Genomic DNA, 15,103 nt, shown 5'->3' with positions numbered 1-15,103 from the left:
AGCCCTGTGCAAAGCAGGGCAGCAGCACCCAAACAGTCCTGTATGGCAATAACTTGGGGCTTATTAGCTCTGCCTTACCGAAATAACCCCAGAAAAGTATAGCCATGTTTAGATAGCAACTAGTAGAACCTAATTAATAGAAAGATCACTGAACTGAAACTGCAAAGCCATCTCTGGCATATCTGCATCCATTGCACCGATAAGCTATACACTGTATTTTAAACCAATTAAAAAAAAACCCCAACCCAAACCAGCAAAACTCTCTCCGACTGCATTCAGTCTACAATCCACTTGTTAACTCATCCGTAGATTTGGCCATTCAGTGGAGGGTGGGGGGGTGGGGGGGAAAGAGTCTTCTGCATAATATAGATGCATGTAATCAAACCTTACAAAGTAAAAAGGATACCAGGAAAAAGTGTTTAAAACAAAAAATCCAAAGCAATATTTGCAGTATTGAGTAAGGTATGCAGGGTTATGTGACGATAGCTGACCCCTGGACATCACCACCACAAAAGTTCAGCAGAAATAATGACTTTACAATTCTAAGCTTCATCAGGTGGTCAAAGGTCATACGTAACTCACACAGCTGTTCCGTATGTTAAAAAAAAAAAAAGAAAGGAGTGGTAACATCAAAGAGTACAGCCTCTTACCCTGAAAAATCAGACTGTTTTGAGTCCTTGATATGGTATGTACCCTGACTCTATTTCCTTTGCTGCAAAGCTGTAGTCACAGCTAGAAAGGTGGAGCTGGACAGGCAGAATAAGACCACCATATTGCCCACAGAAACATGCAGCAGTCCTTGATCCAGTCCTACCAGAAAGGAAACTGGAGGAGCATATTCTGTGTGCTATCATACAGTGGTAGTCCAGTTCTCTCAGGCTAGAATGGACTTCTTCGCCAATGGACCACATCAATCTCACCTGTGTGCTTTCTACAACACAGGGAGCACCACTGAAAATCCCCAACACCAGTGGAGAAAGGTCCACTCCCCGAAACAAGTGTGCACTTTAGCATAATACAGAAAGAAGGCACCAGCACCTGCACAAACTTTTTCTTCTTCCTGGCTTCTCTAAGAATGGGAACACTGGGGATATGACAAATCTCCAGAACTTTCCCCTACTAGATAAAGAAGCAGAGAATAAACAACACATGGATAGTGAAGGACTAAGGAACTCCAGATCATTCTACGCTAGCAAAGTCACTGACAATCACTATATAAAGGGGAAAAGTTGCTCTGGAAAAAAAATTTAGACTGTAGCAGAAATCAAAGTTATTATGAAAAGACTTTCAGTTACCAGCAAGAACAATGCCAGGACACAAGGGATGTGGATACTCAAGTACTTGCCTAGACAACTTTTACTTGCCCGAAGTGTGAAAACTTGACTGAAAAGTGTGAAATCATGACTGTTGACAGTACTAGAAATCCATCAGTCTGGCAGACAGTCTACTGCCATACACTAGGAAATCTGGGGACAGTTCTGTCACAATGAAAGTGGGAAGTCCTTTTATTGCAGAGCAGCCCTGAGAAGTTTTTTGTCTAACTAAGATTTCCTTTTTCTTTTTTAGGAATTTAAAGAGACTGAGCAGTGAATAGCACCAACTGGGCAGTTTACGCTTTCCAAGCTGTTGACTATCAAGAAACTCAGAATGAAGAGTTGGTATTGGATAACCAGTTATTGCTATCACCAAGGTCTGAAGCCCCATTTCTGTTTCTGTCTTTTCATTTATTTTTTTTTCCTACTGAAAAGAACAGGCAGTTCCCCATCAGAAGTGAGAAAAAATTGTCACCAAATGCACTTCAGAAGCCAGACAGGGAAGAGAAATAGGTACGTACATAATCCTCAGCAATGAAACAATTAATCTGAAATATAGAGGAGACCTTTTACATTCCAAGTTATGGAAAGAGAGAATAGGAACCTTTTAATATAGTCTGAAAGGTCCCATTTTGAAGACATACTTTCTTATAATTTTCTTTGGTGCATCATAATCTGGAGTTTGTGCTGACTTACCTGGTTTTTGAAAGAAAATCTTTTTCTTTTTTACAGTAACATACATAGGCATAAATCTTTTGACTTACCCCTAAACATATACTGAAATCAAACATTCATTGACTTACAGTGACAAGCACTATTTTATCCACAAGGTAAATTAATATACAGAAAAACCCCTGAAGCTTAAAGGAACAGCTACCTAATTTTAGTAAGGAGGAAAAGAGAATAGCTGTTAAAAAACATCTTTCAATCTCACATAATCTTTATAACCAGTCTCCAGCAACAAATATTTTTCATTTCTGACTAGCTGTATAGAAATTTTTAAGATTGTGTTAAATCTTCACATTAACATAAATTATTTTTTTTCACATCAGTATACCAATCATTAGCAGTCCACAAATGAAAACATGTGGAATGATTATGATCCCTACTCAACTGATTTATGCAGATATCCGTGTGATATTCCAAGGAATTTCATACCACAATGATCCTGCAGGATCTTCCACAGAGTAATCTGTGAACACTGAGCTTTTCCTCCAAAGTATTTCTCTTGACAATGGTTCCCAACAGACATTTCACAGGCTGAATCTGGCTTGAAGTAGTTGATCTGGCTTCAAAACAGCAAGCCAACAAGCTGATCAGTTTGGGCCAAGCTGCCCACTGCCTGGAAATGGAAGGAAGCATAGGGCAGGAATGTCCCAGACCAGCCTCCGCAAAAAAAAGCCTCAAGCTCTCAGTACAGGGCAACCCTAGAAGTATTAGCTCTGTTGCACTGCATCTGAGTTTCTGTATTTGATGATTTTCCTCCACATTCCTTAACACACCACACAGTAACTACATCCTTGCTTTACTTATTTACCCTAGATAATGGAGAAGTAATGGTATATTTACACACTGGTTCCATAATGTGATGTGCTGCACAGAAAGAAGAGATATTTTTTCTTTTATATAGCTGATTTGCTTGCATCTGATGGCTAGTTTGATGTTCACAAGAGTCAATTTCTTTAGAAAAAAATGTCAATGAAAAAGCCACACTGATATTAATTGCTAGATCAAAAATGTGGGAAAATCAAGAACAGCCCTGTTTGTGCCATATCATGAGAACATAAAAATCTTTGTTTTGTATTTGCTTTTAGGTTTTTTAATCTTGTGTTTATTTTGAGGAATCATGTGTTCAAAGTCCAGAACTGTGCTTTTACCCATCAACCACATGAATTTGCATTTTGGTAGCTGTCTACATTTCAATGTGTTTTCACAGCTGCTCTCTTTTGACCTTAAACATAGTTCACAGGTACTTAAGTAAAGAAGCTACTATCCATACAGGAGCATTCTTTCCAGATAAATTTCCCTTGATAATTTTTTTAAAAATTGCAACACACACATGAATGAAAATTCAAGTCATTTGACCTTGAGTAGTTTCCGATCTCCTTTTTCAGCAGGATCCTCTATTTCAGGGCAGGGCAAGAAACCAGGAAATGGTGTGAATGGACTAGCCTTTGGCCTGCACGTGCCTGAGAAAGCACCAATCAAGCTATGAATGCTTCGAAGGGAAGAAATCACTTGTGGTGGAAGGGACAGGTCGGTCAGGAGGTCTGTCAGCATGCTCCGAGCCTCATTTAGTACTGAAAGATCAATTCCATTTCCACTGCCAGCATTCTACAATAGATGAAAATGTTGCAAATGTCAAAACATTTCACAATATTCTAAGTTTTAAATAACCATCTTATCCATTGAAAATTTACAAAATAAATGAAAGAAATCAATGCAATTTATTTTTCTTTTAAAGAAAAAATACACATAGACATATTCAGACACCAATTCTTGCAGGTTTTTTTCACACACAAAAAATATTTCAGAATTCAACATTAGCTTTCAGTTTATTTTTCTCTATTTAAAATAAAAATCTGGTGCCGTTTTTTATCTCAGTTTTTCGTTATTTTGTCTTAGAATTAAACTTAATATTCTATCTCTTCCAATGATACCAACAGAAATTTTGGTGGCCAAACTGTTATATGCCCCTTACAGAGCTGCAATTTCCACAGCCTCATTACTTTTATCAATCCTGATTCTACTGAAAAAAAAAATACTAACAATTCTGCCAAAAAATTGTTTAGTTTTTACTTGGCATAAATCTCTGAACAGGAACAGCAATAGCAAACTAGATGCCACCACTGATGCGAGAGGGGGAGAAACAAGCAATCAAGAAAAAAGGTGAGAACCTGGCAGACCTGAGTTTGGTGACTGGGGAATTGCTCCCTGACCTCATGCTAATGGATATTTCAAAACAACTACTTCCATCTTAGTGAGGTTTGAGACTGTTCTCATATACACCACAGAAAGTAGATCCCTGTCATCTTGATCAGAACTGCTAAACATCAAGGCTCTGCTACACAGAACTAGAATGTACTAGAACAACTTACTTAAATTATCAATGAAAAAATTGAAATCTGACAGTGTACAGTGAACTCTGTATTCAACCACATTTCACAAAAGAATAATTAGATTCTTAATACACTGACCTGGTAATAGGGTTTGTACCATTGCTTCAAATCCCAATCCCAAAGTATCATCTGTAAAGAAAAAAAAAAAAAAAAAAAAAGGGGGAAAAAAAGGTGTAATAGGTGGTATGCTAATGTTGAAAACCAACAATGGAATAAATCTTGATTATGTGATATAATATAAAATGCTTCTCTCTTCATGTTTTTATATGTAACTTAGGCCATTTTCTCAGTTAATGCTACCCCAGTAAAAGTCCTAAAGAGTTTAAAGAAATTGCATGCAATGGAGATACCTTGATGACAGAATAATTATATGGCCTTGTTTCAATATTTCTGGATTGTTTATAAATCATTTAACATACACACTAAATTAAGTGGTGACAGTGTTTTCCTGCTTCTATTCACCTCAACTTATAAAAGCAAATCCATCCTAAAACCTCCAATATATTTCATTGGTTTTTTTCTTTCCAGGATCATTCGAACAGTGGCAATTTCATAAACACAGAGCAGAAAGCACTACAACAACATCATTTATTTTTTAAAAAGGCAAAAAGTTCCCTGTTATATCAGGTTAAAACCTGGTAATTTTAAAAGCATTTTCTTGCAGGAGGTTTTGTTAGGTTTTACTTGAACACGGTTACAAATCTACATGTTCTGAATAACTTCACAAAACCCACCAAACCAAAGAACGTCAGCAACACAATCTGAAGATACTATCAGCTTCAAGTACGTCAACAGCACTCACTTAATGTTTCTTCTATACTGACAATAAATAGAAACAACATACAAGAAATGAAATTCATGTGTCTGTTTTGCTTCAAAAGTGTTCAGTCTTTGTGACTTCTTGACAGGTTCTAATTATTCTCTGATAAATTAATTCATTTGCACAACATGCACCCACAAATTAAACAAAGATAAAGGTAACACATTCTTCCTCTTTTCTGTAGCTACAGAGCACAAAGAAATAGCAAATACCCCACTCGGTAGCTGATATTCTGTAGTCCTGTAAGTTTTCCCACTTATTTTTATAGGTGAGACCTGTTTGGTTTTGCTCCTCTAAGACTAACAGCTCTTTCATGGAAAAAAAACAATGTTCCACGCTGGCACTTGTCCAGCAGAAGGTGCAGAAACTGTTGTTAAAGAAACATGGGCCAACATGCTAGCAGTATTGAGGCAAGGTCAGCATTTACAGGCTCTTTCTCTCTTCTGTTACGTTCACAGAGGTAACTTTAAACATGGTTTAATGGTAACAGTTACAACATCCACTTGCTATGAAATGATCTACCGTTAAGCATGTACTTAAACTGGGAGTAAGTTATGCTGTCTCCAAAACTCATACTGTGTAAAGCAAGCAGACCTAAATCAAGAGTTAAGAATTTAAGATGTGGAGGATTTTGGTGTTTTTTAAAGTGATTTATCTAGCTACAATCTCCTCATTTATTAAAAAATAAAAAAGAATAATAAGCTTATGAGATGACTGTTAGCCTGTCAGTGACAAGCATTAAGATGATGACCAGCATTATCTGGGCATACCCATTTTGCTGGTGTATTTGGTTTTAGCATGATCATCATAAAGATGGAGGGGTCTTTCTTCCATAGCAAACTAGAATGAGTTGTTCATCTGGGCAGTTTTGGGGTTGGTGGGTTTTTTGTTTTTCTTCATTCTCCAGTTTCTCTTTCGAGACTGACATTTATTTACTGTCTGAAACAAAGGTAAAATTTTTGCTTTTGTTCTGTCCTCCTGAACTTGGTCACAGAGACTGCATTAATCTGCCTCATTGTCTTTTGACTCAACCAGCAACAAAGATCACACATCCACATGAGTTTTGTTAGGTTTATTAGCAACCTCTGATACTAATGGTCCACAGAGTTGCATTAGCTTGCTTCCAATCTTGCCTCCTCTATTATGGGACACAAAAGAGGTTTCCCTTTCTAATATTTTATTTTTCTTTTAAATATGTGCTATGTTACTTGATTTTATTTATTTGTCTTAAATGAGATCTTAACAAAATACTTTGTTAACTCTTGCTAACTCCAGAAAATTTCTGTACCAAACCTTTAACTGCAACTACTTTTACTGATGCAAACTCCTTTACTCATTTTTCAAGCCCTTGGGGCTTTTGTGTACATGTATGGACACACACACATGCTCCCATAAGCTATACTGTTATGATTTAGGGGGTCATGCTCCATGACTAAAAAAGTTCAAAACTTCCTTTTGGCTTTAGCCCTGCTATACCAAAGAAACAGGGTCAAGGTTGCAGAGGCAGAAAACATTCAACAGAAAGTGTTACTGCTGTATCTTGTCGCATACTGACCCAGGATACACAAGGTAAAATGATGTGCACATCTTATGCAAAAATTGCTTACAGTGCAAATAATGGTTTGATATTTTAAATGGCAGGGCACCATTCTATACACAATTTTAGTGAAACAAAAAAATTTGCAGCTTTGATTCATGACTGAAAATTTTTTGTTGTAATTTAAACCAAAAGATGTAAGCTTCTCCAGGGATAGCAATTTTACAGCAAAGAAAACAAAACAGTTTTGAAATAAACAGAAGTTAAATTTACCTGTATGTTGCCAACAGATTATTTAAAAAAAAAAACCACAACAGTATACACCACCATTAATTAGAAGTCGTATCTCTTGAGAGAAGACAGGTGTAGTACATTAAGACAGCTAGCAGGCTACCACAGCCTGCATGAACTGTAACACGTTGAGGGCTCATTCCACGCGCCACACAGCGAGGTAATTAAAACGAGCTGATGGAAAGTTCTGGGCGCGAGGTAGCGATTGCTTGCGCTAAGCACGGCGGACAAGAGGCGGCTGGCTGCAGCGAGCGCTTCCCCCGGTGAGCACGGCGGGGGCCCATCCGCACCGCAGCCGGACCCCGACCCGTCCGTGGCAGCGGGTGCAGGGGGTACCGTGTGTGCCCAGGTGCTAACGCCACACCGGCAGGTGGCGCGCGCGAGCCAAGCCGCCCCCCCGCCCAAAGCGCCCCGCGGGGCCGGGGGTGCAGCCCAGCCCCCAGGGCATACCGCTTCAGCCCCCACCAGCTGCCGGGCCGGGGTTAATTAGCACAGCGCCGTGCCTTGCAAGTTAGAGCCGGAGTACTAAAGAGCAGTATTTCTGGCGTTATTGCTGTTGGGGGTTTGGCAGTCGAAGCTTTAATTAATTACTGTGGGTCATCGACAACGGTTACAAAGTGTTCCCAGAGTTGCATCCATCTTACAACAGGAGTAAAAAAGGACACAGTTTATTTTGACTTAATGTGAACAGACCAACAGACCTTAAAATAGGTCGTAGGCAGAGCCTCTGCAATTTTTGGTTTTGCAACCATAAGACTTGTTGCAGAAAGATCTGTATTCTGTAATACTAAGATTTTGTAATGCATTGCACATAACGTTCTTCCTCACCTCTTCCAACAAGAAACACCTGATCTAAGGGGAACTCTAGTCATAAAGGTTCCAAGCCACAACTCAAAACCTCTGCTTAGCAACTCACATGTTTTGGCTTTTGAGCATCCACTGTCGATGCCAACATCACACCTATCACACATCTGGGAGCTCCTCTGAAAATAAAACTGCAGTGGGCTCTGATATTGCAGACCGACTCCTGAAAGGTGAGAAATGTATAGTCGTGTCCCCCCCATAACTGTGGACACCAAACTACCGGTCAGCTTATAGAAGTTCTCGTATCAGCCTGACTAACCCAAGTCCCCCAGTCCACCCAAAGAGCAACCAGCACACTTTGCTGCTCTTACAGAACTGCCTGTCAAGCTGATTAGGGGTTTGAAAGACAATAAAAAACAAAACAAAGCCCCACGTGTAACACAGTACCATGCCTCGTTCTTTATAACAGTCAGGGACTGTATTATCGTTAACTATAATAACTGAGCCTGTTCAGCCTATGAAATAAAACTCCACACAGTATTTCCATATACTCCAGAGGAACTGCCATGCACTTTGAACACAAGAATTTTAGAATCAATCAACTTATCTGACAGTATTTGTATCCCATCTACTCACTGGAGGGTGGAGCGGGGGAAGCAAAGGTCCCGATTATTGAATACCAACACAAGAACTACCAAAACTTAAGGACGGCACTTTTGCAAAGTACAAGTTATTAGTTACGTCAGCAACATTTGCTAAAAAAAGTACACAAAGTAACACAAAGTAATGGTAATAAAGGCCTTCCCTAATACAGCTTCTAGCTCAAACAGCAACAGGAACAAGCAATAGTAATTTTAACAAAGAAAAAGGAAAAAACTGCTCTTCTGACAAGCTTATAGTCCAAATAAACTAAAAATGGATGAGAAATGGGAGAAGACGGTCAATGAAACCTGAGAGATCTTCAGGAGGTTTTGTTTTGTTTTTAATGATTCTTCTGTATATACAGATTCTTCTGTATATATCTTCTTCTGATATATAAGTTATCCCTCCTGTCACGGCACAGCCAGTGTTTCAGGGCCTCTGACAGGTGTGTCTTTCAGAAGCAAGTTCATGCCATGGAGGGTGGAGTTCTTTTGAATCTTCTTTGCGTAAGTGCCACAGCTCCACATGGCTAAAGTCATGTTTGAGGAGTATTTTAAACTTCTAAAGGTTTAGGTGCAATAAAAGCCTATGGGTTTTACTTTTCTCAAGTTGTAAAATTACTATAAAAGTACCGCATTTTAAAGCTGCAAATATTTTGAACAAGTTTTTTAAAAACCTTAATGCTCACCTCAAACTATATTTAGCTAGATAACTGTAATGATGTTTTCAGAATAATTTAACTTATAAAATACAAAATCATATTAATCTTAGCTACTCAAGAATTATTTGTGCAAAGTTATACTAAGGACAATAATCATACTTCTACAGTTCTAAAATACACTGCTATGAAAAAAACCCACATTTCAGAGCTTAGAAATCTAAAAATCCATTTTAAAACTGAAATGTATGAATACATATGCTCCATTCCCTAAACTGAAGTGTGCACACTAAGGCCATACACAAGGTTACACTTTGTAATATTGCTGATTGCTTGCCTAAACTTGGTAAGCGGGAAGTTTTTGTTTCAATGATGATACTATTCAAGAGATTCAGCATGTGCTTTAATGCTTGTTAAGAAAAGAAAACTTGTCCTATTTGACACCATCCATGCACATTCCATGCTCCAAAATTTTAAAGGATCAAAAATGAGTACAAAAATGAGTTTCTACTTCTGGCCAAGTCTTTCATTGATCAAATATAAAAGATTCCTAGTTGCTAGCATCATCTGTTTGACACCATTAGGCATCAGCTCTGTAAATAAGTATTTCCATAGCAACCAAGCATGGAATTAACTAAACAATGAAACCAACACCATAGCAACTTGATTCAGAAATCAACTCTGTAAAAAACCACCTCATTCAAAACCAAAATTCTACAACCAGATGAGAAGACAATTTATTGTAAAATGTGAAAAAGGTTACATTACATATCCATTTCTTTTCATCACTGCCTTTCAAACAAGACTGATGCTGTATTCATTGCTTTTAATTCTAAATCAGTCTTTTGTAACAGCTTACAATCAATTAACTTTTTAAACCCGTGTAATTTAATGACACAAAAACAAACACAGCAGTATACAACCTAAAAGTCTTGGAGTTTTTATTTATTTATTTTTTAGGATTTTTTCCCTCTGTGTACAAAAGGTAAATTTTGAAGAACAGTATGTTATGAAGTAGTTAAGTTGGATTCAGTATGAGACTAAAGGCAAGGCAACCAAAGAATGACTCTGTCAAAGTAGAGGTAGCATTATTTAGGTAACAGACAACATTCTGTTATGAAATCTTGCAGGCCAAAACAACCACCACTTGAGTAGATTATTGTAATTAAGAAAAAATACAGCACTTGGAAAAGCATTCAGTATGATACTTAAGGCATTTAGAGTCATGATATTCCTCTACCCACTAAACTTTTCCATGAAAATATATGGTATAGGAAAAATAGCAAGATATTTTTGGAATCCTAATACTTATCACTTCCTGATTCTATACAATTTATTTATCCAAGGTCATAAAATGACTAATAGGTTGTGAAGTCTACAGATAGCCACAATCTTTGAACAGAAACTGCGTGTGCTTGCATGGTTCTGAGGTTTGGGTACATGTACTGAAGGAAACAGTCATATCCTAGACTGTTGTTGACTCTACTGAACTTTTTCATAAAAGACATTATCTTCACTTTTTTTAAGAAGTCTAAAACTTCTTTCAGCAGAAAGAGACTTGCTTCTGTGTAATTGCTTTAGTTAATACTATTCTATAAATTAAATAGTACCTGCAACATATTTGGCTGGACACGTAAGTACATTGGAACATACAGGTGTCTGGCCACCCTAGTGTTTCCACCCAACTCCACAGTATTCTGATCTTCCCTGCAAACACAAATCTTTGACAAGAGCTGCACTTAAGTAAACTTTAACAAGTCAGTTCAGAGTCTCCATGTTTAGTTACTGTTTTCAGTAACTTTGTCCTCAGCACAGATACAAAAACAGAAAAAATGCTCCACTTATAGTAAAGTTTCAAATAAGCTTTCAGCAGGCTTGTTCTTAAAGTTAGTATTACTCCCTGCAAGGAGAAAAAAAATTTTTTTTGTTTGGCTGGGTTTTGTTTCTTTTTTATGTGCTTGCTTTGTTTGCTTGTTTTTAAAGAGACATGCTACTTCTGCTTTTGTAACCAGGAGCATCAGCAGGTCAGCTTCTACTTTGCTGTAGAAAGTTTTCAGTTTTCTTATTGCTTGTTATGTTTGCTCCAATCTTTTAATATTTTTAAGATTTTCAAATGTTTCAGAAAGGTTCTAAAAGGTGTTTTGTCTATCAAGGGAAAGTAGGGTTTGGGATTTTTTTCTTTTTATGTAGGTAATGAAAAAAACTGGCTAAAACCACACTTAGGTCATTTCCTCTTCCTTCTAGGTTTTGTCAGACTTGCATGTCAGAGTAAAGGCCAACCAGTAATTTATGGCAACTGGGGGAGGGAGGGCAGAGGAAAAAAGCCTGCTATGTGCAGATCCTTTAATTGCCCATTATAAGCATTTTCCTTTAGAGCATGTGGTTCTAATCACCATCAAAGAAAAGAAATAGTGCTAGGTGGATTACTGCTCTGATCTGGTACAGTTGCTTCGGTGTTCTGGCATTCTGTACTACTTTTACTGTCATCCAAAACCTAAAACCATTTTTTGAAGTAGTGTTTATTTTACAAAAAGCAAAATCTAGAAATTGCTCCCAAAACATCCTTTTACTATTTACCTATTGGCATTATTTTACAATTATATGTAGTACAAGCCTTTACTGCTGTATTGACACACTTATGTACCATGTTGGGACAGACAGAGTGCGGCACGTCCAATTTTACCTTTCTGCAATAGAAAGATATGCACAAATCTTACACTGAAGCATTTTACTGTATGCTGATATATTCTTAATGCAGTAATTGAAAACCACTTATTCCCCTCTATTGACTTAATTTTTTTAATCAAGTGGGTTTGTTTTCCTCACCTATTACACTAGAGATATAGGAATGAATCTCAGATCTTTTTCTTTTCAGCAAAGATAAACTATTTCATACAACCACAAGGACTTTTTTTAGTACTGAAGAAGATACTGAATTTTTCAAAGATTTTTAATCACAACTTACTCTACAATCTCACAAAAATGCTTACATTTCTCCTCCCTCCCCAAGTCTGCCTCTAAAACAAGCAGCATAAAATTAAGCTGTACAACTCAGCCCAAAACATGAAAGTGAGAATGGTTCACATCAAATGAATTCGACCAAATGATCATCTAGTCCAGTATTCTGCCACTGACAACAGCGGCCACCTCAAGATAAGAATATTCTAAAGTAAGCAGTGCTTACTTAATATTCTCAGAACATTCTTTCAGCCTCAGCAGCACAGCTCAAGGAGCCATACATTCTATGTATGCCTTTGTATGTTACAAAGGTCAATAGATTTTTTTCACCTATGCATTTCTCTGATCATCTTTTCAGAACTCAAGTGAACTTCTGATAGATCCAGTATCATATACAACGGCATTTCACAAGTTAAATATAAATAAGGCAAAGTTCCCTTTCATTTTGAATCTGTCAGTGCCAAATCCGCACAGTGAGGAAGCAAACAATCCACAACACTTTCACACAGTCTACCCACTGAACAATTTGTTTTTGCAAAAGCTTATGCCTGAAGTTAGCTGGAGAACAACTATAAGACTTCTTTTTTTTCAGACCATGAGGCTGTATTTTCAAATTTCTCACACTAGTTCATTCAGTGACACAGCACCTTCAGAGTAACAAAACATCTAAATCACTAAACACCACCACTTCTTTATTTTATATCATTAATTGCTGTCTTAAGGATTTTCATTTACAAAATCGCCACAAGGTACAAGCTTTACACAAGATCAGTGTTGTTTTCTTTCAATAACTTGATGATGACCCAAAAAGAAACATTACAGGCACTGAAGTTAGGAAAGTAAGCTGAAAGAAAATTGTCAAGCAGCCAAAGAAGATATTATGTCATAAAGGAAAGCAAATATTGCAGCACTGCTGTGGTTGAAAGTTACACACTGGACTGAACTAACTTAATGCTCAGTTGCTCAAGTTAAAGAATTAAAAGCAATAATTTAAAAACAGATGAGAGAGTACAATTATGAGTTTGATTAGAAGAGCAATTGTGTTAGTGAAAGTTAAATCAGTATAAAAAAGTTATCTTAATGGACAAGTTTCTTGCTGGAGTGCCAGAAAATACAAGATGAGATCTCTTGGGGGAAAAAAATATTGAAACTCTTAAGTACGTAACACAGATTGCTGTCAGAAACTGAGAACAAGGGAATGCAAATTGCTGCATTTTATAGAAACTGCCAGTTTACTTTTCTCTAATGTATTCATGTTAAGTAGTACTTTTGTTGGCAGCTTTGTAAGCAGCTGAGAAAAATCTCAAATGGCAGCAGATTTGAAAGAACACAGAAATATTTTTTTCCATGTTGTAATGTTGTTCCATATGAAAAAGAAAGAACAATGATGTCTTCCCACTTGTAACATTAAATGATGACTAGATTAAATAAAACTAGTTGGGGAGATCCACTTTGACCCCAAATGGCAAGTCTTGCATAGATAGATCCTGATGGCATTTTATCTTGCATGTGCCAAGTGAACAAAGCAATCACCACTAGCAGTACGGGGAGGGGGGCACACACTGTTCCACCTTGCCTTGTGATGAACTCAACTCTCTAGGAAGAGAGTATGCAGTCAGACACCTCTGATGGTTGCTACCAGCTACTAATCTCGTAAAAAATTTCTCTTTGAAAAAACTGAGAGATGAACAAGCTCAGATTTCAGTTAAAAGAGGGGAAAAGAATCCCTGACACCCTAAAACTCCAGAAGTTGTGAAATGCTATGGGGTTTTTTATAACATTTAATCACATAGGCTCCTGAAACAGATTTACTTTATGTAGATGTAAGCCAGGTTTCACACTCTGCTAATGTGGTAACTAAAGGTATGCTTCCAGGTAAGAAAAATCCTCTCTCTCCCACAGTCAACATATCCAAAATACAGGTTCTTTTTCTTCATTGGCCTTTTCATAAATTATATTCCATTCTGCTGTTGAAATTATCACAGGACTCTCCCACACTTGAAGACATAATTGTATAACCTTCTGCAAAGGTAAGGTAAAATCACAACCAAAAGCCTGTTTTCACTCCAGTGTTTTGACTTACTCTCTAAGCCACTTTGTTACCCTGGTCATAGGGCACAGGTTACAATTAGGGATAATTTTTTTTTGCAAAGGTTTTTGAATACAGGCATATGAAATTGTAAGACAAGAGAGAATTGTGAAAAATAGTGGTTAACTTGTTCCTTATTCTAAGTGGGAATACACTACAGACTTCTTTTTCTATAGTAAGTTCTTCTACAATTTTGATGAGTGAAATTGATTACCCCATCCCAAAAAGAAAACCCCAAGCCAAAAATCAAACCTTGCAATACATCAGGTTGAATCAATTGTAAAAATACCCAGACTTAACACAATTACTTATTTTTTTTTCTTTCATTTTGGTAGTGTGACTAAGGTGGAGAAACTAATACGAAACAAGGAGGTCAAGATGGGTCAAGTGTCTTCCAGTGATGGTAAGATAAGAATAGTTCACCAGCCTTTCCTATACAAGCAGAAAAATATAAATGTTAATGTTTAATTAAATAATTAATAAATAATTAAATAATGTTTAATTAAAAGTGTAAAAGTATAAATGTTTAAATGTTCTTTTACACTGCAAGGCATTTTTAGCAAAATCATCACAGTAGTGAAAGTTACATGCCTACAGAAAACAACACTGGCAGTGAGAATATCATTTGCCATTTGGGACAAGTATTATTATTGCAATAAAGTTTCAGTGTAGCATACCCAATAAATCCATCAAATATTATAAATGCATGCAAAATAACTTTTCTTTGGAGAACACCACTAATTTTTTCATTTCTCAGGCTTGTTCTAATAGCCTTTAATGTGTTTGCTATGAAGTATCTTTCAGACTATGTTTTCAAAATCGCTATTAATGAGATGACCCTAACAAAAAGAAGTCTACACTCGTCTTTGACT

At 37.0% G+C, this 15,103-nt stretch overlaps 1 protein-coding gene across 1 annotated transcript in view; it reads right to left on the bottom strand.

The window, feature by feature from the left end:
* Positions 1–15,103, bottom strand: part of PDE3B (phosphodiesterase 3B) — an 87,188-nt gene that overhangs the window by 18,956 nt on the left and 53,129 nt on the right. The window contains exons 2-3 of the mRNA XM_014282831.3: positions 4,511–4,561; positions 3,399–3,647 (exon numbers count right to left, since the gene is read on the bottom strand). Of these exons, the coding sequence (XP_014138306.2) occupies positions 3,399–3,647; positions 4,511–4,561 (300 nt within the window). The remainder of the gene's footprint in view (positions 1–3,398; positions 3,648–4,510; positions 4,562–15,103) is intronic.

The sequence above is a fragment of the Falco cherrug genome, chromosome 10, assembly GCF_023634085.1.
Source record: "Falco cherrug isolate bFalChe1 chromosome 10, bFalChe1.pri, whole genome shotgun sequence".
In the NCBI taxonomy this organism is placed as follows: Eukaryota; Metazoa; Chordata; class Aves; order Falconiformes; family Falconidae; genus Falco; species Falco cherrug.
This window is presented reverse-complemented; position numbering and strand designations above follow the sequence as displayed.